Here is a 23,132-nt window from a genome sequence, read left to right as displayed (position 1 = left end):
TCTCAAATTTATAACGAATTCTTGAAATTGTTCTCGGTGGCAAATTCAAGTCTCCATTCTCGAATTTCCAGTCGCTTCGTGTCGTTCTAAAGTGAAGTGTCCAGCAGCCTGTTGACATTTATGATGAACATGTACACCCTTTAGATACCCTGTATATTCAAGAGATGTAAGTTTTCCAAATGTTCAGGTATGTTCTGTTAGTCCTTTGGAAAGTCTCTGAATCAATTACGATTCTAAATTCCAAATCCCCCCCCCCCATAGCAATCTATATATAGTTTCGGGTGCTCGGACATTCTTATTTTGATGGCTCCTGGGAAGTTTTCGATTCAGTTCCGATTCCATAGCGTCTCCCAGTTCCGCCCCTTACAGAAATCTATAAATGAAAATATATTTCAGATATTACTTGAGAAGGAAGTTTGATCGATACCAATTTTCAGTACACTTTTCATTTCAGATCCAATTCCAATTCTGTAGTTCCAATTCCAATTCCAGTTCTCCCTACAGAAACTTTGCAATAAATTTGGAACGTCAGCTATGTATTAAGTTAACCAATTTACCTTGTTCATCGCTGTCCTCTTTAAGAAGTGTACTGCTGCTAATTCCACTTCACGGTTGCCCATCAGTTGATGATGGATAACCGTGAGTACAGTACAGACGATTTCAAGGCCTGAGATACATTATTTGATAATCGAACCAGTTGTTGCTGTTGCTGTACGGTTTTAAGAGCATCAGCAGTTCAGGCTATATTGCGCTTATATAATGCTTGTAAATTAGGTGTTCTGTGGTCGATTTGCTGTTTGCTGGACGAAAAACCGGAGTTTCCGTGAATAAAACCATGCTACCCTCTCCTGAGATCGAACACATTATGAAAAAGTCCATAAAAATTCCTCATATCAAAGAAGCGATTCGAACTCAGGCCTTTTCCACCCAGTTTGAGGAGGACGGAGCTTCTACCAACTGTGCGATCAACGAGGGCGATAATCAAACCCACGCGGAAAGTAAACCAATGCGGACTTTACCTAACTCGTTTAAATAACGGCCTATTTCATTTAGATTCGACAGGTGGTGACTGAATATTGAGCTTTTTGACTCTTTAATATTTTGGTTTGCCAGCTTAATTTGCCACAATTACTACTTCGAGACAGAAGATTTTTCCCATTCTTGTTTTAATGTTTGCCTAATTGATTTTTTAGGTTTCAACAAGGCCACATCAACGTTAATTAATCACTTTATTAAATGCCCTTTTAACTCTCAGAACAGCCTCGATTCTTCTTGAAATAAACTCCAGGAAGTGTCGAAGGATTGCCACAGGAATGTTGGCCCATGTTGGCTTCACACAGTTTTTGGAAATTGGATGCTTGCAGATGCTAACGCATTTGATATAATCCACACCGGGTGGAAAAGACCCGAATTCAAATACCGTCAATAACTCGAGGGATTTTGAGGATCTTTTTCACATTGTGGCTGAGGTAGTCGGTCTCAGGCAAGAGTAGCACGGTTTTTTCTAAACGAAAAGACCTGTGGAAATTCGGGTTCTTTCGACCAGAAAACAGTAAATCGACTACAGAACATCTGCAAATTTACAGACATAATATAAATGGCCAAATATGGCCGAAGTCGCTAATACGCCTAAAACCCTACAACGGCCAGTCTGTTGTGTTGGGTTTTTATTTGACTAACTGTAGCTTTTCAGTTACCCTGAACAAATCTTTTCAGTCTCCTTTTGCTTCTTGCATCAATGAACTGTTTCAGACCACAGGATTGAGGTTGGGGTGGTTGTTATTTGTTTATTGGGCCAATCTCGATACACCAGAGATAGTTGTAGGTGAAAATCCCATCAGGGTTGCAATTTATCAGATACTCATACTAGCGCGTCTGGCGTTGACTACAACTGTGCGATCAACTGTGCCACGTTTAAAGTCACGTAAATCTTCTTGCACACACAGCATCTGTCTATCCTGTTTTATGTCGCATGGTACACACACGTGATGCTGTTACTGAAAGAACGCTCCGTTTCGTGGCAAGTGTACCTAATAGAGTGGACACTTAGTGTACAACCATAAGCGACCTTATAAGAAAAGTAAGAAGATTTTCTCATCTTTTCTTGTTTCCTGGCTTGGCAGTATTTAAGCTGTCTGGTTAACGCAGTTCGAACATGCTTAATTCAGAACAGAACTAGCAATGCCTTTACCTAGGCGATACCTTAGTATTGCACTATATTTTATTCATAATTTTGGAACTAGGAAAAATATCATTTTCTATATTATAATTCCAATGTCCGCCAATAAACTGAAGTTATTTTTCAACAACTTCAGCGTACTGGAGTAAAAAAAGGTATTTTAAAAAAAAATTAAGGTATATCAACCTGCTTGGCAACTTAAGTCAAAAACTCGTTGTGCTGACCCCACCATCGGCGAGAGAATTAATCGCTGAAGAGTGGAATCATCAACTATCAAGTAATTTATATACCGTAGTTTTATTATGGTAATTTATTCGAGTTGGATTCGTGTCTAACGGCCTGGCGTCCTTATATCAGTTTGTGTGTTTAATAGCTAAGTGTGTCTGGAGCGAGTTAAAAACCCATCAGGGCAAATAACATTTCTTTGCTTCCATCTGCCCTTCAGTAAATGGCTGAACTCCTTAGAGATCCCTCATTTTCTTTAAATGACTCCCATTATATACAAATGTCTTCATTTGTCAGCACACTCCGACAAGCAGCGACCTCTATGTTCCATCTACTCCAGATGTTGCGTACCATCGATATCAGACGTCAGCTGTACCTGCCTCGCGCGAGGGTTGTCTCGCTCCACGCTGAAACCGTGACTTCAAATTGCCGGCCGCTACGATGGAACTGAAACAGTCGCATGTGGCTGTCGTAAGTTCGCGCTGCTGAGTATCCCCGGTGGCGGGAGATTTGCCGGTGTAACTTTGTGTACTTCGCCGATTTCTTTCGATGATGGTGATAGGCGATGAGGATGGAGTAAAAGACACAATGCGGCAGACAGATTTACGGCATCAATTTCTCTTCACCTAAAACGCAGCCGATTGGATTATAAGAGGATGAAGCGGAGGCTGTCGACATACTTCCTATTTCTTGTCGTGGTGCTTGTGATAACCCCACTGTTTGTCATCATGTTCCTTGTACACAGGACTGGTGAGTTCTTTTCAGTTGAATTCTGGTGAGTTCGCTGTATACATGTCACTTTGTTAGTAATAGATGTGAGAGATATTGTTTGGTAGAAATCCCTTGGTTTGCTTTGGGACTTCGGGATTTCTGAGATTATTCCGGGATTTTTTTCAGACGTTAAAATTAATGTACTTATAAGAATTATAGGTAAGTCAAATATCCGGTGAGAAAACACCATTTTTTTTACCATCATCTTATAAAACGATGCTGATTTAGTGACTGTGACTTGTATCTATTGGTTAAATTTTGAGTCGAGTTCCATTGTTTATGCTAATCGCTAGAGTACACTGAAAGGGCAGAAATCATGGGATACCTGGTTCCTGGGCAAAGCGATGCTGTCACCCCTCTCGCTAGTGGACGAACCCACCTCTTGGCAGGTATATAGCTACACTGCGCATTCACGTACACGGTAATTCGATGTCAGTATGGATAAACGTCGTGAGTTAACCGACTTTGAAAGAGGGATGATAGTGTGTGCCCGACGCATGGGTCACTCCACTATCGCGTAGGTGGTACAGAAATTGCACTATCCCCGTTCGACAGTATAAAGATTGTATCGGGAATACGCCATTTCCGAAATAACATCTCATTGTGGACAGCGCTGTGGGCGGAGAAAGGTGGTGGATGAATGTCGATATCTATTCGCATTATTTCAGCCAACCGGAGAGCAACAGTGGCACAAATCACCGCCGACTTCAACGAGGGAGATGCCAGCAGAAACGTCTCCAATAAGACCATCAGGCGATTATTAGCCGCAATGGGTTATGGGAGCCGCCGACCCCCCCACCAAAGTCACATTGCTAACACCACGACACAGGACTCCTCAACTGGGCTAAAGAACATCGGCACTGAACCTTGGATGATTGGACATGGGTCTCCTGGTCCGATGAGTCCCGTTTCCAATTATTTCGAGCGGAGGGGAGGGTGCGTATCTGGCGGAAACCGCACGAAGCCATGCACCCGTAATGTCAGTAAGGAACTGTTTAGGCAGGCGGACGGTCTCGGAACCTTAACAGTTCAGAGATGCGTCTAGACGCATCTCTGAACTGTCCAGGTTACGTGTCCATCCTTGCAGACCATCTGCATCCCTTCATAGTCATCGTGCACCCACTGGGTAATGAACTCTTCCAGCAGGACAATGCGCCTCCCCACAGAGCTGTGGCGACTACAACATGGTTCGAAGAGCATTCCGCAGATTTTACCACAATGGAATGGCTTCCCTGTTCTTCGGACATGAACCCTGTGGTACCTTTGGGATGTTGTGGAAAGGTCCGCTCGAGCTTTGGATCATCCACCCAGGAATGCGACGGAATTATGGACAGCGGTGCCACAAAAGCATGAATGGAAATACCTGTGGAAACGCTTTTGTGAACTAGTGAACTCAATGCCTCGCCGTGTGACTGCCCTTATCCGGGCGAAAGGTAGACTTACTCGTTACTAGGTAAGTGTCCCATGATTTCTGTCCACTCAGTGTACGTCCACTGGCCAAAAAATAGGAACCTTTTGTAACTGGCATAAGCAGACAGAAGTACGGTATGAAAATGTAAGTTGTCACATAATGTAATCACAACTTCTTTTGTATCAGATAAATACGCTCTCCTGGAGGTTCTTAGTCGAACCAGTCATGAGGAAGACAAAGTGACCTTTCCGATTTTCAAAAGGGTGTTATTTTTCGAGGATGTTTGGCAGGATCCACAATTGAGAAAAAAAGAAATCGGTGGTGTGGAAAGCAACCATTTCAAAAGTATATCCTGAGTCGAAGACGAAAGGAAAATGCAGCTCTAAAAGGAAAAAAGGCGGCAGAAAATCGCTACACCAAGGAGACCGCAGGAACATATTGCGAATTCTTCGTCAGAAAGAAGGTCCAGTGTGCAGAAAATGAGAAAAATTCAATTTAGGGAAAGAAAGACCCATTTTCAACCGAACTGTGCGGAGAAAGTTAAAGAGGTAGTCATTTGGTAGTCATGTACTGTATGAAAGCCGCTTCTTTCTGTACAAAATCGAAAGATTCCACAAGAGTGGTGCCACTAATGCCAAGACTTGACTGTGAAACACTGGACAAAGATTATGTGGTTTGACGATTCTCGATTTATGCTTTTTTTCACCAATGGTAGGATAAAAGTGTGGCGTAAACCTCATACTGCCTTGTATCTACCACTCAAGTGGTTGGAGGGTGGCTCATGGTATTGGTAATGGCTCGTGCAGTTAGAGGATCGAGATATTACGTCCAATGAATTGGGAATAGAAATAATTTTTCTAAAATGTTTACACCATGGAAACATAACACTCGAGATTGACAGTCTCATTAAAGAAGTTAATGTAGTCTTCTTCACGAAATTGCACATGAGACTTCATTTTGCGGGAATAGAGAAGTCAAATACACTAACTGGTCACTTTAGTGGAATCATGGACTAATGGAGTGTTGGACCACAGTTGGACCGAATAACTGCTCCGACACAACGGCGTGGATTCAAAAGGTGTTGAAAAGCACAAATCAGGAGTCAATCGGACCACGGGATTTGCCTCCAGTCCACGTACATACAACTTTTAAGTTCCTGGCATCAACGGAACTGTATTTTACAGTTGTGTATAAAAGATCTAGCACAGCCACCTTTTTCCTGAATTAGAGCCAGTACACGTGGTATGGATTCTACTAGGTGTCTGAGGGAGTCTTAATTCCAGGATATTTGTCAGCTGCTCTCTTATGGTCGGAAGAGAACCGCGAAGCCGAACTGCCCTTTCCAGCAATCCCAGACATTCTCAGTTGGATTCAGATCTGTAGAATTAGGCGGTCAGGGTAGATGTTGGGTATCTTTGGAATGTTCCTCGATCCATTCAGATACAGTTTTTGCACGGTGGATAGTTGTGTTGTCGTCTTGAAAGAATCCATTGTAATCCATTATAATGAAGCATTCGTTAGTTCGATACTACAGAAAGACATTCATTGTAAGTAACGTGACTTTTTAACTGTTTGTTCATACTACAATTCGCTTTAAATTCTTGCAGTGTCTTTCTTGGAGAACCAACTTTCTGCTGCATGTCTTCTTTTTAGAGCTGAATTCTCCTTTCTTCTTTCATGCATTGAGATATTTTCCATTGTTTTGAGATGTTTGCTTTCGACACACACCAATGATTTCCTTTATTCCTTCAATTGCTGCTCCTGCTCAAACAATAACAAACATGCTCAAAGAAACAGCTTTCTTTAAATTGAAAAGATCGCCTGTCTTACCCATGACTGGATCGACTAAGAAGCTCAAGAAAGCGTACCGTATTTATCCAATATCAGGCGATGTGATCATTCCATATGACGACATTTGCGTATCGCACGTTTAATCATCTGTAGATGCTAGTTGCAAAAGTTTTCTAATTATTTTTTTGGCTATTGAATATATTTGTACGGTAGTATTGTGTATGAGTTGAAGGTTGAGAAGACAGATATACTCCCTTCCCCTAAAAGTTTGGAATCACATTTCGTTTTTCTTAATTTTAAATTAATTTTTAAGTTTCTTAATTTTTGCGAAGTATTTACAAAATCTAGAGGTTTCATTTAAAGGAGTACAAACTACCATTCGATGATTCAAGGAGAGTAGTAGTTTAAAAGACAAACCACGATCTGGACTACCACAAGTAACAACGGAAGAACAAGATAAGACCATAGGAACAGAGTAACTCCAGTGTCTACATCCACTGTAAAACTTCGTCTTAAACAATCAGGACCTCATGGTCGTGTAACTCTCCATAAACTCTTATTAAAACTGGAAAATCGAAAGAACTGGTTGGTTTGGGTTAAGAGCCACAAACATTGGAGAATTGAAAAATCAAACTGTGGACAGATGAATCCAAATTTGAAATTTTTGGATCCAAGCGTTGAGTTTATGTGAGACGATCAACGGGATAAAAGTGATGCCACATTATTCAGTGCCTACAGTCATGCACGGTGGTGGATTATCAGATCTCGGGTTGCTTCGCTGTTTTTGGAATGGGTGCCCTCGTCAGAATTGGATGAATTTTAAGAAAATGCTATAAAGCATTCTTGAACATAATGCAATATCCTCTGGACATGCAATTTACTGTCTGTAAATTGCATGTGTTCTGTGGTCGATTTTCTGTTTGGTGGACGAAAAACGCGGGTTTCTGGGAGGAAAAAACCATGCTACCCTCGCCGGAGTCCAACTAACTCAGCCACGTTGTGAAAAATATCCATAAAAGTTCTCGTTATCCATGGGACTCTAACCCATGTCTTTTCCACCCGGTATGGGGAGGATGGCGATTATACTGTGTTACCCACGAGAGCTCTGTAGACTGTAATTTTTATGAAATAGATGTGAAGAAGATCGTTCCAATGAACCGAAATAGGAGGGATAAAGGAGAAAGAGGAAAACTTAGGTCTAAGTTTCGAGTTGAGCAGTGAATGGATGTTGACTAATTGAGGTATGCCTTCGGATTGGTTTGCTTTTCAAGTCTCTTTTTGCTTCGTAACTCTGACTTCTCTGACTTTCTTTCTAATGACCCGTTTATTTATGTAGTTCTAGGAAGAATAGACCCAACTCCTTCCAAAATCAGGAGGTTTCAGTTGCTCTGGAACTAAGGAGACAGCACCCACCCGCAAACCTCCCCTTTCCAGCCTTTCTTAATGATCTAAAACAAAGAACTAAAGAAACTCCATGCCAGTAGGTTGCTTTATGTCTTGAATGCGCTGTATTACACGAATATCTTGTACTTCTAAGAGGATATTCATCATTCTTGATGCAACCATGAGTCATCGTCGAAAATTTGTCTGCACCATCTGGTGATCGCTGTATTGCGAAACGACTATTATTAGAAAACCACGCCATTTCGACCAAACTACTTAGCTTTCCAACAAAATTTATAACCACTATACTGTCACATAATTTTTTATTGCACGCATGTACCAATATTGCCAACTTTATGTCGCAAATACTAAAAGAACATGCTAAGGCATGTAATAATAACAGCATGTGCTAGTATCATGAGCATTATCCTGGCACTTAAAATGTAATATCTCGAAAATTTGAAGGGACCGTGGGCAATTCCAAAAAAAGAATTTGCATATTACAGAAAAGGAATTCGATGATTTTCGCATTGCAGGGAGATAAACATGGATAAATGTGACGTCAATCTTTACTTTATATGAAAACTAATCTCGCCAGACTCCACGTTCCCTTTCATTTTGAAAACTGCTACATTTATTAAAAGGAGTAGGACCGGAGCCGTTCAATGCCACATATTTTGAACCGTCTTTCCTTGTTCCGAGAGCCCCCGCTCTGCTATATTTGCCGAATGTAATGTCGTCCGTAGCGAATGTAAATCTCGGATTGGTGTAAGTCACGACAGTTGGTGTAGGAGAAACAGCTGTTCGCACTGACAGATGTTACCAGGATGATTTAGGGCATTGTGGGTGAGCCTGTTAGCTCTCCTGTAAGTGAAATCTCGCCTTTGCGTACTTCTTTCATTTCCGTCTTCTTACCAACTTTTATTTATTTCTTAAGAAATACTAAAGGATTGGTGAATTGGAAAGCGTTTTTTATATTTTTATGGTACGGATGTAATTAGAAACGTGGCGTATGATTACTTCAACACCAGAAAACGTCTTAATATGGAAAGTATAGACGTGGTTAACTTAGTCGAATATTTCTGCTGACGCAGGTATTTCCACCGGCGCTCATCTTCTGAATAGGCCATTTTCATTTGTTGTTTGCTTCTGGCGTCAATGTATTGTGTCTATAAACCCTCGTTATACCAATATACCAACTGCGTTACCCTCGTTTGTTGGTAACGCAGTTGGTATATTGTTTAATTGGTGTCAGGCGAGAGTAGCTTGGTTTTTTACTCCCGGAAAATCGGGTTTTTCATTCAGTAAACCGACCACAGAACACATGCAATTGATAGACATGATGCTCCTAAAACCTTACAACGATCAACCAATGTGTAAATTGCATGTATACTATAGTCAGTTTGTTGACAACCAAAAAACAGATTCGCATGAGTTTCCAGGGAAGGGGAACTGTGTAGATTCCATCCCTCTCCCGAGACCGAGTTAGTCACAACGTCATTAACTCGGTCACTTTGCGAAAAAAAAAAAAAAAAAAAAAAACCCAACCTTGCGTCGCCTATATTCTGAAAAAGCCGACTGAAGATCCACTGTCACGATGGTATTCGAACCCAAGAGACTTTGTTTAGGGGGAGATTTCAGCGAAATAGTTCTCTTACATCTATACTATGATCAATTTATGTGTTTAAAATACAGAAAACAGATAAACATGAGTGCCCAAGATAAGGGAACCATGTAGTCTGCTCCCCTTCCTCCCGAGACCGACTAACTCAGTCACGTTTTGAAAAAAAGCTCAATGCAACTCCTTACATCATGGATGGGATTCCAACAAAGGCAGTTCCACCTGGCCCGGTGTGGGAGGGTGGTGTTGTATTCATTGTGCTGCCCACAAGACCCTATGTTGTGAAAACGCCGATTGAAGATCCGCTCTCGAGATGGTTTTCGAACCTAAGAGACTTTGTTTAGGAGGTTTCAGCGAAATTGTTCTCTTCTGTGTATACTATGACTAGTTTACCTGTTGAAAACCCAGAAAACCAGATAAACATGAGTTTCCAGGGTAGGGAAACCATGTAGCTTTCCCATTTTCTCGAGACCAACTAACTCAGCCATTGTGTGAAAAAAGCCCAATGCAACTTCTTGCGTCATTGATAGGATTCAAACAAAGGCAATTCTACTCGGTGTGGAAGGATGGTGTTATGTCCACTATGCTACCTACGAGGCTCTATGTTGTGTAAAGGTCTATTGAAGAACCCACTATAGGTATTCGAACCTAAGAGACTTTGTTTACGGGGTTTCAGTGAAATTGTTCTCTTGCACGTATACTATGGTCAGTTTATCTGTTGAAATCCCGAAAAACAGATAAACCTGAGTTTCCAGGGAAGGGGAACCAATTAGTCTCCCCCTTACCTTCCCTCTCCCAAGACTGACTAACTCAGCAGTTTTGTGAAAAAAGCCCAATGCCCTTAAATTCAACTTGTGTCATTGATGGGATTCGAGCAAAGGCAATTCTACCAGGTGTGAGAGGACGGTGTTCTTTCCACTGTGCTACACACGAAGCTCTATGTTGTGAAAAAGCCGATTGAAGAGCCATTGTCAAGATGGGATTCGAACCTAGGAGGCTTTGTTTATGGGGTTTCAGCGAAATTGTTGTTTTGTCTCAAATTTAGTTTGATTTTTATTTGTATTTAAAATAATTCATGTTTTGGGTTTGTTCTTTAGCCTTTCAATTCCGCTGTTGTTATAATTCAATGAACACTGATTTCTACCATCCTTAAATTCAACTTTTTGCTCGATTGATCAGTCTTAGACCAAAGCTTTATTACTTCACTTGGTCATTAATGTAAAAGAATCCAATTTCCTACTGGATATAAAAAAAGGTAAACTTCTCGGGGGAAATCTCTTACCATCCCAAACTCTACTTCTCTTCTTCACAGAAACCTTCCTTTGTATGCAAATGAATTCCAACTGGAACTAAAAATAATCTCTGGCTTTATGTATTCTGGATTAATCCTAATCAGCTGTTGTGTGGCATAGTTGATTGGGTTTAGGGTGGATTAGAGGATTAGAACTGCTGGTGTGTCCCTCGGTTATACAATGGACTAATTGCCATTGCAATTTTATGAAGCATTTAAAGAGCTATTTGCTTGGAATGGAGAATTTCCGCCACACGCTTGGATTCCCACCAACGCACGAACAACAGTTAGCGATACCTTTCGCAACTGACTCGGCTCCAGTTATTACAAGTTCATTATGTGCCATTTCCTCCTCCATCACTTACGCGTGCAATGCCAGTTGAACAACCGCCTATCGTTGTTTCCCCGCAGCGAACATGCTGCTACTTTGAGGTGAGTCGTGTTAATATTTCGGGATCTCTTGCCACTTTGTGGCACATTACCCGGCCCTCTTATACTTCTCCTTACGTTGCCGACAGTGTCGTGTTTGAAACGTGACACCCGTGCAGATACCGTTAACCTTTCAAGTTGAAATATGTTCGTGTATTTCGCTCACTCTCTTCCATTTAATCGATACCATCGTGCAAATTATTTTGCTGGAGTAGCTCGTACATTGGCTCGACTGCAGAACGTGGTAATTTCCATGTCCTGCCGTAGAGACAAATCGAACAAACAAATCCCTTACGGACAGCTAGTTTTGGGTTGTGTAGGAGACTGCAGAGCGTGTTTATTATCTGCACTGATTTCCCAAAATGGAAGAAACTGGAAATTTGCTGAAGATACACTAAATGGCTGCTTTATTAGGTCATTATCATCATCATCATTATCAGCCATTTTCAATCCACTGCAGGATGAAGGCTTCTCCAGCTAATTTCCAGTTCCTTCTGTTTTGTGCTACGGCCATTCGTTTACTGCCCACGAACTCTTGAATTTGTCCATTTCCGTTGTTGTCTTCCAGGTTTTTTTAGCTCCTCTTGGGTACTGTTATTTTCTTAGTCCATCTGTCACCATGTCTTCGAGCTATGTGTCTTTATTAGTACGCCTACTTAATAGCCAGTAGGTCCTCTTTTAGTCCAAGTTGTTGAAAGTGTGCCGTAGAGAAGCAGGTCCCCGTTGGCGCAACTACTTTCCGCAGCTGTTTAAAATTGGATGGTTGTGGATCTTTACTTCTAAGAACTCGTTCCACCTCATTCCACAGGAGCCGAGTAAGATTGAGATCTTGTGAATGGGGTGGTTGGGGGGAGGACCAATACAGTAGGCTCAATTCACTCTCATATTTATTGTACGTTTCTGGACTTGTGATATGTTGCATTATCCTATCGGAAGAATCGATGTGCCGGGTCGGAAACGATTTATGCCTGACCTATGGCATAAGTTGCCACAGGTTATGGTCAAAAGGTTGCTCAATCATGGGGGCAATGTGTATCACAAAAACACTCCTATGCTATTAAACACTCCTCACAGCATTCTCCTACTCCTTCCCTTATTGCTTTCTTTCCCTTCTTACATTATGTCCGCTCTGTTTCTTCTTCATTCATATTACTTTCATTCGTTCTCTCTCTCTCTCTCTCTCCCCAATCTTTCTCGCTTTCTTTTTCTTTCTGTCTCTCCGTGCTTTCATTCTTTCTGTCTCTCCCTGTTTTCATTCTTTCTCACTCTTTATTTTTCTTTCCTTCCTCATCCTGTCTTCCTCTCTCTCTCTCTCTCTCTCTCTCTCTCTCTCTTCTCATTCTGTCTTCCTGTCCTTTATGTCTATCTCTCGGCTCTTTCTCTCATTTATGTATATCTCTCCCCTTTATGTCTTTTTGCCCTCTTTTATTTTCTCTGTGTTTGATTCCCCTTCTTTCTCTTCTTCCTTATTCTGTCGTCCCTCTGTCTCTCTCCTTTTATTTCATTTCTGCCTGCCTCTCTCTCTCTTCCCCCTTTTCTCTCTCTTTTCTTTTCTTTTCTTTTCTTCTCTCTCTCTCTCTCTCTCTTTATATCTTTTTTTCTGTCTCTCTTTGCTATCTCTCGCTCTCTCTTTTCTGTATTTTCTATCTTCATTCTATCTTTCTCTCTCTGTATCTCCCTTTCTTTCCTTTTGTTCTGTCTCTCTCTGTCTCTCTCTCTTTCCCTTTCACTGGTTTCTTTTATTAATTAATCTATTTGTCACTCTCCTTATTTCTCGCTTTCCTCATTCTGTCTTCCTCTCTGCTCTTCCTCTCCTCCTTATTGTGCGCTCTCTCTCTCTCTCTCTCTCTCTCTCTCTCTCTCTCTCTCTCTCTCTCTCTCGCTTTGTCTCTCATTTTTACCCAGTCCTCCATGATGAAGCCTATGTTAGTGTCTCTCTATTTGTCATTTAAAAAAGACCGTGGTCGATTTACTCTGTGTGTGTTTCCTCACATTTTATTTCTGCCTGCCTTTCTCTCCTCTTTTCTGTCTTTCTCTCTCTCTTTTCTTTTCTTCTCTCTTTCTCACTGTTTCATCTTTTTTCCCGTCTCTCTTTACGCTCCTTCTCTTTCTCTCGCTCTCTATTTTCTGTGTTTTCTCTCTTCATCCTGTCTTTCTCTCTGTCTCTCTTCCTTTAATTTTTTTTTCATTTTTGTTGTCTCTGAATCCTTTTCTGTTGTCTTTCCTCTTTCTTTTTTTTCCTTTTTCCCTCTCTCTGGTTTCTTTTATTAAATTCTCTCTTTCTCACTCTCCTTATTTCTCACTTTCTTCATTCTGTCTTCCTCTCCTGCTTGTTGCTCTCTCTTTCATTTTTACCCAGTCCTCCGTGAAGTCACTGTTAGTGTCTCTCCATCTGTCATTTGTTTGAAAAAGACCCGCTGGTCGATTCTGCCTTAGAGCAGAAGAATTCTCTGTGAAGGTTTTTTTCGCTGGAGGCTGCAGTTAACTGATCTGAGGTGAATGTGTAGGATTTTTCCTACTCCTTACATGCACACCGGCCTCAAATAGAAGCAGTTTACACACACGATGTACTGAAGGCTCATACTTAGTTGCCTTAAACAACCCAAAGCAAAAGAATTGTCTCTTCTTCTCATCCTTTCCCTCTTTCATTCTGTCTTTTTCTTCTCTTTTCCCCATCCCCTTTCGTTCTGTCTTCTGTTCCTCTTCTCTCTCTTTGTATATTCATACGGAATGATCATCTCCAAGAGAATTCTTCGGCACCGAATATGATGTACAGCAATTTTCAATCATTTTTCAATATTCCTCAAGTAGGCTCCTACGAGACTTGAATAACCATGCAGGTAATGGACATTGCCTTAAATTACGGTACAATCGTAAAAATAAATTCGGTCCGTCTTCGGCAAATGACCCTACTCTACGAAGATCCCCCTCTTTTCTTCAAATGATGTCCATTAAATTCAAAATGCCTTCATTTATCTCGCGTGTCCATCAGGCAGAGGGCTTTATGTTCGGTTCTGCGTCATACGTTGCATTTTCCTCAAATGATCGGTCCATTAGACGCGAGGCCAGTGCGTTGTCGAACGGCTCCTCACGAAAATTCAGCATGCACCGACTCGAGGCTGTAAAAGGAAATGACATCTGCTTTACATGCTGTAATGTGTTTAAGAGAGTAGAACGAACTACTTTTTAATGTTGTACTGCGTGAGAATGGTGACTGAGAAAAGAGATCCGAATTAGAGTGGTTGAAAGAATCGCGTCCTCCCCACACCGAGTGGAAAACGCTTGAGTTCGAGTCCCGTCGATAATGGGTGAAATTTTTATGGGCCTTTTTCACAACATGGCTGAGTTAGTCGGTCCCAGGCGAGGGTTGTTTGTTTTTTTCTCCCAGAAACTCGCGTTTTTCCAGCAAATAGAAAATCGACTACAGATCACTTGCAATTTACAGACAGTATACACAGAGCAATATGGCCTTAGTCACTGGTGCTCCTAAACCTCTACAACAGCGTAATGACCATCCTCCCCACACTGGGAGGAGAGGACGTGGGTTCGAATCTCGTCGATGATTCAAGGAACTTTCGTGGACCTTTTTCACTCAGGCGAGGATAGCAAGGTCTTCCACCCGGAAACTCGAGTTTTTTGACACAAGCGCAAGAGAACACGTGGACATGATACACATGAGTAGAAGAAGGGATTGTCCTCGGGATGGATCTAATAATACAATTTCATTTATATATTTTTTTTTTTTTTCCCTTGAATTTGCTCATGGTTTAACAATTCAGTGGTTAAAATCATTCAGAACAATGAAACTTCCACTGTTATAAATGATTAAAGATTCTCCTCATTCATTTTACTTTCTTCTCTCAGAGTCTTGCAGACTTCCATTAATTCTCCTCTATGGTGTCTCTTTCCTGATGTCACCAGACACGGAGAATGTCTTTGGACCTTCTTAAAAAGCTCAATACCTTTTTATGCGTGCAGTCTCCTTGTATACAGTGTTCCAAATGTGGTTTTGCAATTTCCTTATACACTGGGATTATGAACTCTCCATCTGTACAAGAAAATGGTCGATAAATCATCGATATATGGACCTTCCAACCATGGACCTTCCATGCCTCCTGTTTAAATTGCTCGAAGAACTTCATGTTCCGCTCGTATCGCAACTCCAAAATCTGCTTTCTCTACTGCTTTTAACTCAATCCCACCAACTCTCTACTTCCTGCAACCCATCTCAGGACGTTGCCTTCCGAACATGTTTCCACCAGCACAGCACAGAGAGAGAGAGAGTCCAGGACGTTGGATATAGCACTCTTTATGGCGTCCACAGTGGCCAGATGTGAATCCTATTAAGAAATATTTCTGTAGAATTAATCATCAGCAAACGAATGAGACCGATCTAAGGGACATTCTCACACAGAACAGCACATCACCAAGGAAACCTAATATTCTGCTCTGTTAGGTATGTGTCTGTGGTGGTAGCTCAGTGGCATTGGAACTGTCCTTCCCACACCTGGTGGAAAAGGCCCGGGTTCGAATCCCGTCAATGACGCGAGGAACGTTTATGGACTTTTTCACTCGGTAGTTCAGTTAGTCGGTCTCAGGGATAGACAACAAGGCTTCCTCCGCCAAGAAACTCGGGTTTTTCGTCCATCAAACAGACAAACTGACCAGAGAATACGCACAATTTACGAACATAAACACTTGGGCAGATGAAAGTATATTCCGCGTGGCCCTGGTGTACCTTTTCTTTTTCTATTAGACATATTCTCTAATATTTTGGTAAGGTAGTATATTTACAGTATAATCAGTTATAAATAAATAAATATCAAAGGTGTTTCATATTAACTTTCCTTAAAAAGATGTCATTTAGCATTTCTAGTAATTAAGTTTCATGCTGTCTTAATTATAGCATCTCTCCATCTTTTTATCAATTTAATTTCCTGCTTCGATCTTTCTCTCTACACCAAATTAATGAATTTTATACTCCTTTTTAAATTAGTCAAATATATTTTTATTTCCATCAGCTGTATAATTACATTTAAAAAAATGGAGTCGATTTCCAAAAAAAATATTTCTAAATTTCATTCGCCTGGAAAATTTCCAGCCATATCTAATTAAATGAGAAACTTCTTCGTTTTCTCATAAATATTAATGTTGAGGTCGTAATTTCATTAGTTTTGAAATGATAACACGATACATTGAGCACGAAAGACAGCTGTAAGTCGAGGAACAGCCATAATCATTCTTGACAGCATAAATTTTATTATTTATAAGATCTATGGCCACCAAATATTAAATCATTTTATTTTTTTAAAAAAAACCGCCTTTATTAGCAAACATTGATGAACAAAATAGTTCCTGTAAATCTACATTTTATAAAATTATGTTGCCACTGTCGAACATAAAAATTCGTTGTCTGAAAATTTTCATCTCATTGAGTTTTTCAATTTCGAAAGAGAAAAACTTCTTGTGTGCCAAATCTGGTTCATAAGTCGGAAATTCCCAACACGAACGTTGCTGATTGGTATACTAACGATGAATATGGTTAAAACAAAAGTAATGAATAAATATGACACAGAAAGGGATACAATCGTTGAAGGAGTAGAAATTGAAAAGATGGATTCTTGTACTTATCTTGGACAAGTCATTAGTTGTAACAATGATAAATGGCTGGAAGTCAAGAGAAGTATAAATTTTGGATGGATAATATTCAGGAAATATAGTCACGTACTGGGGAGCAATATCCCAATTTGTCCGAAACGTAAAGTAATGAACCAATGTATACTCCCACCATGGCTTATGGAAGTGAAACTTGGGCACTCACCAAAAGAATGGAAGAGAAGCTGAGTCCTACACAGCGAAGAATGGAACGAATTATATTTGGGAATGTTAGATAAGAAGAGAAACACATGGATTAGGCAGCAAACTCAAGTAAAGGACATTCTTATCAAAACTAAAGAACTGAAATGGTCTTGTGCAGGACACATAGCTCGAAGACATGATGACAGATGGACTAAGAAAATAACAGAATGGTACCCAAGAGGAGCTAAAAGAAAGGCAGGAAAACAACAACGGAGATGGACAGATGAAATTCAAAAGTTCGTGGGATATGAATGGCCATTGCACAAAACAGAAGGAACTGGAAAGTTGCTGGAGAGGCTTTCATCCTTCAATGGATTGAATATGACTGATGATGTTGATAATAATACAACTAATGGGTTGAGAAACCAGGATAAACTTTTCATATTACATTTTAGTCACTGTTGATTAAAATGTTAATATTCAGAGCACAAGTAAAGATTTATGTTTTTGTCTGTCTAGAAATCTGAGGTGAAAACGAAAGGGAGAAGACGAATCTTTTTAACAGGAAGAAAAAAAAGGTTGTGGAGTGCTTTTGAGAACTTTGCAACCTTGTCTCCGTCTGACTCTGCAAAAAAAAAAAAAAAAAAATCGCTCACAACCTGATACAAGATGTAAATTGAAGTAACCTGATAAAAGCGGCTTCTGTTTTGTTGGAACCTCTGAATTCATGATGACTATTATTGCAAAAACATCAAGAAACACAAGCGTTTGGGGTAAGGTGGAGTAATGTGAAGAATATTAGGGAGAGACACAGTCCCTCCCTAATTGCGTATGATCCGAGATTGGTCTGATCTAACGAATGTCCAGTCAATGGTGACCTTGCGGTCGTAAACAGCTCATCGATCACTTACATTGACCTGCAAGCAGTCTTTGCTGCTGTAATTATCTCTGCTCTCGTCAATTTGCTCAAGAATTATTTTTCCATTACAAGTGATGTGCTTTGATTCCTCATTCCATCTTACAAGAAAGAACAGTCATTTTTCGATAGTCAGAACACGTGGCAAAGAAATATTTCTGCAGGAGTACCTCAAGGGGCGTCCTCTCCGGGTATTATTCGTGGCCACACTTGTTCTCTTTCTTTAAGAAAACCGTGACGTCATCGGTTACGCAGATAACATAGAAATCCTCACAAGAATCGCCCAATCACCGATGCTCTGATATCAACCATGTCATCGGTTCTAAAGTAAACCATCTACAGGCATATTTAACTTGAACCTTAGAATCAACTCATCCAAATCATCTATAACAGTGTACTAACTGAAGAACCACCCCATTGAAGTCTCCGTATTTCTTAATAATTTGCAAATAACCGTAGTCACAACCCACACTGACCTTGAGATAATTTTCCACCCTAAGCAAGCTCACTTTTCATGCCCAAATAGACCAACAAGTTTCGCAAACATAGTGGACTACCAGACATCAAGTGTTCTATGTAAATGATCCAGTACTCCTTATAAACTTCATTTATTTTTCCATATATTCTTCTCCCATCTTATATGGATGAATAAGAAGATCTGCGCTAACGAGGATTGGCTGCTGCGGTGGGTCACCAATGAGCTGAGCATCCCACTCCAACACTCCTGATGGTGTACTGCAGTTTTTTTGATGTAGGCACTAACCTGTCAGGTCCTCTATCTATTTTTCTGGGTGAAACTCCTGGCCAAGCTGGCCGTGAACGCCAGAGGCCGATAGAGGCTGACAAGACTTAAACAGGGTAACAGAAAGACTACGCTCAGTCAAATAACAACCCAATACAGAAAAACTCTCGTACATTGTCATAAATGGAATATCGCAATCAATAGCCGACCCGGGTTCCGCTCTAGTTAACAGAACTCATTAACGGTTATAAAGGACTCAGGAAGACTAACACTGAACACGTGAGTATTGGAAAAACGTCATGGCTGACGAATACTGGTTTCTCCTGTGCAGGATCCTAATATGGCGAAGGCCATATTAATCCAATATTATGATTGGTCCATGGACCAATCCTGCCAGGTATCAACAGCAGGCTCGTGACAGCGGTCTAATGGTGTGGGGAGTGTTTTATCGATTTACATTGGACCCACTTGATATCAATGGAATAAAATTTTCCAGATAATCTATAGGTTATGTGGAATTTTTTTTTTGACCAGGCGCATCCCTTTATGCATTGTATCCATCTGCGAATGGGCTCTTCCAACAGGATACTGTTGAAAGTACCCGTATTCATTCGCCATTTCACAAAGCCAGAACTATATAGAACTGTTTCAAAGAGCATGAGGGCGAATTCAGCCTACTGTGATAGCCTCCCCAATCAACAGTTATCAATCCAACTGATCACCTGTGGGATGAAGTGGAACAAGCTCTTCGGAATAGAGATCTGCGATCATTATTTGGCAAGATCAATGTGAAGCAACATGGGCCAGCTTTCCTGTGGTACTTCGCCACCTCGTTGAATCCGTACCACTGCGAATGCAGGCCGTTCCCCTCAGAACTTCAGCCCCTCAGCTGAGGAGAATCTATTCACTATAGGTAGGTGTATCTAATAAAGAGCTACTCAGTGTATAAGTTATCAAGAGGAGATCTCCGATCCTTATGTTCACCTTCATGTGAAGATTTGTAGTGATAATTAAAGAATGACTGGAGCGCTGCAGCACGAAGTTTTCCAGTCACACAGCAACCCCCCACCGCCTCAGAAACTTCTTTAGATTTGAGAAATTGAATTGTAGCTGTCTATGCAGAGCAGGATTTGTCAAATTGGAAGGTGGAATGTAGTGTACTACTTTCCAAAATATTCTAGATAGGCTTTCCAGTCAATAGGAGAAGGTAAGGAGTAAAATAATGGGTGAAAGAACAGAACTTTCACTATCACCACCATCAGTTGAGAGGTTAGAAGGTAGAGAACCTTCCACCATCTTACGTGTATTCGTATTCATAAATATTCGAACAACCTTCTCTTGACATTATTTACCTTGACACAAACTCTAAATAATTCATTCAATCCATTCAATCTGCCAAAATAAACCATAACACATTCTTCTTGAATCCAAACGTTACATGTGACCGAAGCTGTAGAAGAAACACCAACGGGCGAAGATCTCTTCTGCAACTTCATTCGATTGGGGAACACTGAATACATAAATAGTAAATGAATCTCCATATTTCTTAAAGACATTTCTCTTTTCCACTCGCCAAACTCATCTATATGTTCTTCAAAGTTTCATTTTCGCATGTCCAAAAAGATTTATAGATTTATAGATGCATCCTGGTTTCAGCCAGCTCACCGTGGTCTCATCATAATTGATGGATATCTTCTCGGGAGGACAATGCTCCTTCTTCCCACGTACTTTGATAACTCTAACCTAATTCAAGCAGCCTTATCTATGATCTGTGTGCAACTTCGTGGCGCAGGAGTGAAAGAAATACACGCGCTTTTTATATTCACTCCAACTAAAATAAACATTCCATAGAAAACTCTGTTTTCCCTTCCTCTCCAAGATTTCTAAGAGATTTCTTGTCTTGCTAAAGGAAATGATGCGTGTCTTGGGATGGAGCTGCATCTTCCTTGGAGGAGTAAGATGAATTTTCTGATCATTTGATAAGTTTCGCCGACTCTTTCAAATGCTATTTGAAATTTTATCTGTTACGAAATATTTGCCGTTGCCATGACAACATCAATAAACTGTAGAATTTCTCCGAGTAAAAGTTTTTTCTTTATTTCTTCTTCTTTCGTTCGATTCAAAAGTAAAGCAATTTTTTTGTCGATAAAATAATAGAAATCATAAGGAAGGGGAGGGCAATGCAGATTCTTCAACCTTTGTTCAATTCTGGAAACCCGTCTGCTTCTTTTTCGAAAAGTTTAATCCACGATTTTTGGCATATTGATGAAAATGGAGAAAATAGAAGATCGATTTGGTAAAAATGTGTTCTCTGATAGATTAAGAATTTGCTTTTTGAGAATTTCTTAAACTGTTTCTTCGAGTCTCAAGAGTGCTTTAGATGAATTTGCAATCATTGTCTCGGTAAAGGATACAAATTCCTTATTAATCTAATAGATGGCGCCACATTCACTTGTCTTTCTTTCTTTCTTTTTTCAGTTAACGTCAGAAAAAGGTACGTGTCTAGTTTCCCCGGAAGTCGTCTGGGAAATCTTCCTGATGTTTAGGAAGAAAATATTTTTGCCAACGAAGTCCAATTGGCCAATGTTCTAACATTCTTATCTGCATTAGCTACTAGAAAATGTAAACGAGTGATTCAAAACCCACCGAGTTAAATGGATGAATTATACACTCAGTTTCCACTTTATTAGGTACATTCATCAAATATTGTGCTACACTTTTATTTTTTTCGCTTGCAACATGTCGACGATTGGGGCTCTGCTGGATTGCTAACTTCCAGTAATGTTGAGCTTGCACGTTATATTATAATGACTAATAAGGGGCATTGAGTTGCCAAAATATTGGAGAATGAAATTAATAATGAGTTAGTTGTGGTGTGGTTGTATGGTTTTAGGAACATCAGTGACTAAGACCTTTTGCTCTAATTATATTGTATGTAAATTGCTTGTTTTTGAGGCCGCTTTTCTGTTTGTTGGACAAAAAACTCAAGTTTCCGGGATTAAACCATTCCACCCTCGCCTGAAACCGATTAACTCAGCCACGTTGGTAAAAAGACCCATAAAAATTCCGCTGTCATCGATAGGACTCGAACTTATGTCTTTTCCACCCGGTGTGGGGACGACGGCTGTCCTACCAACTGTGCTACCCACTTGGGACAACGAGTTAGTCCTCAGCTGACACACTCACTGTCCAAAAATTTAGAAGCCTTTATTCAATATCTAGTAGGACTACCTTTTGCACCGATTACAGCTAGTAAACGTCGTGGCATGGATTCTTCCAAGTGTCTGAGGGAGTCCAACTCCAGATTTTACTATTCTTCCATCAGAATATTTATCAGCTGTTGTATTTGTAGTCGGTAGAGAACTGCGAAGCGGAACTGTTCTTTCCAACGTGTCACAAACTTTCCCATTGAATTCAGATCTGGAGAATTAGACGGCCAGGGTAGATGTTGGGAATCTTGGTAATGTTTCTCGAACCATTCAGATGCAGTTTTTTGCATAGTGGATAGTTGTGTTGTCGTCTTGAAAAGAATTCGTCACAATCCAAGTAAAAATGAGGCATTGCAGGGTGAGGTCGGTCCGATATTACATAAAGATATTCTCTTGTTCAGCACTTCAGCAGCTTGAATGGTGAACACGCTACAGTCTGGATAAATGGATTCATGAAGTTCACGCCACATTTTCACTCTACCATTGGTAGAGTGAAATAAGAATTACCAAAAAAGGTTACATTACAGAAGTCGACACAAGGTATTCGAAAACATGGTCACATGATCGGCGTATGATCCCCTCCAACTGCTAAACAGGCCTGACAGCGGTGAACCATGCTCGATATAAAGGTGTCTATAAGATTCTGTGGCAACAAATCCCATTCGTCCACAAGCGCAGGCCTTAGCTCACCAAGTGACTGATCGGATTTAAGTCTATTGATCGTGCTGGCCACGGCAGTCGTTGGATATCTTCAGTTTCAAGAAATTCCTCTACTACTTGAGCTCTATGTGCAAAGGCGTTGTCGTGAATGAAAAGAAAATCTGGGACAACCTCAACCCTAAAAAAGTCGCACATAGAATTCGAGGATCTGTTCTCAGTATCTCTGCGCAGTTACAGTACCCCTAACAAAAACATGAAGAGGGGTGCAGCTGTTGATCATTATTAGTCCTCATACAAGAACACCACCTCAACTGTGTGTCCATTTCCAGGGGTTGGACGGATGGTACCGCATTCCTCGTTGTCTCCAGATGAAATAACCTTAGACTCTGTTTGTAGGCTAAAACGGGACTCATCAGAGAACGGGACTACCCAATTTTTTACCACGATTTCTACGTTTTCTGTTAATTTTTTCGAGCAGTGTAATAATACTAATAACTTTCTCTCCATTCGCTTTTCTTGTATCAAATATTTCATGATGGCTCGATGTTCCACTTTTATGACATCCATTTTTTCCATTAGGTTGCATAAGAAAAATCTCTGCTGCTCTTCCATACTTCACTTTAGGCCTTTTTAATCTCTCTCTCTCTCTCTCTCTCTTCACGCCAAATCGAAATAAATTGTGCACTGTATTCATTCACCCTATTC

At 40.5% G+C, this 23,132-nt stretch overlaps 1 protein-coding gene across 1 annotated transcript in view; it reads left to right on the top strand.

Annotated features, from left to right (window-relative positions):
• The first annotated feature begins 2,791 nt into the window (after positions 1-2,791).
• Positions 2,792-23,132, top strand: part of LOC150086429 (alpha-1,3-mannosyl-glycoprotein 4-beta-N-acetylglucosaminyltransferase B-like) — a 36,800-nt gene continuing 16,459 nt past the window's right edge. Inside the window, exon 1 of the mRNA XM_090371376.1 lies at positions 2,792-3,154. Coding sequence (XP_090227502.1) covers positions 3,061-3,154 — 94 coding nt within the window. The 5' untranslated portion in view covers positions 2,792-3,060. The remainder of the gene's footprint in view (positions 3,155-23,132) is intronic.

Source organism: Mastigoproctus giganteus, chromosome 4 (assembly GCF_048544385.1).
Source record: "Mastigoproctus giganteus isolate SK-2022 chromosome 4, ASM4854438v1, whole genome shotgun sequence".
NCBI lineage: Eukaryota > Metazoa > Arthropoda > Arachnida > Uropygi > Thelyphonidae > Mastigoproctus > Mastigoproctus giganteus.
The sequence above is the reverse complement of the archived record's forward strand: the minus strand, read 5'-3'. Positions and strand labels throughout refer to the sequence as shown.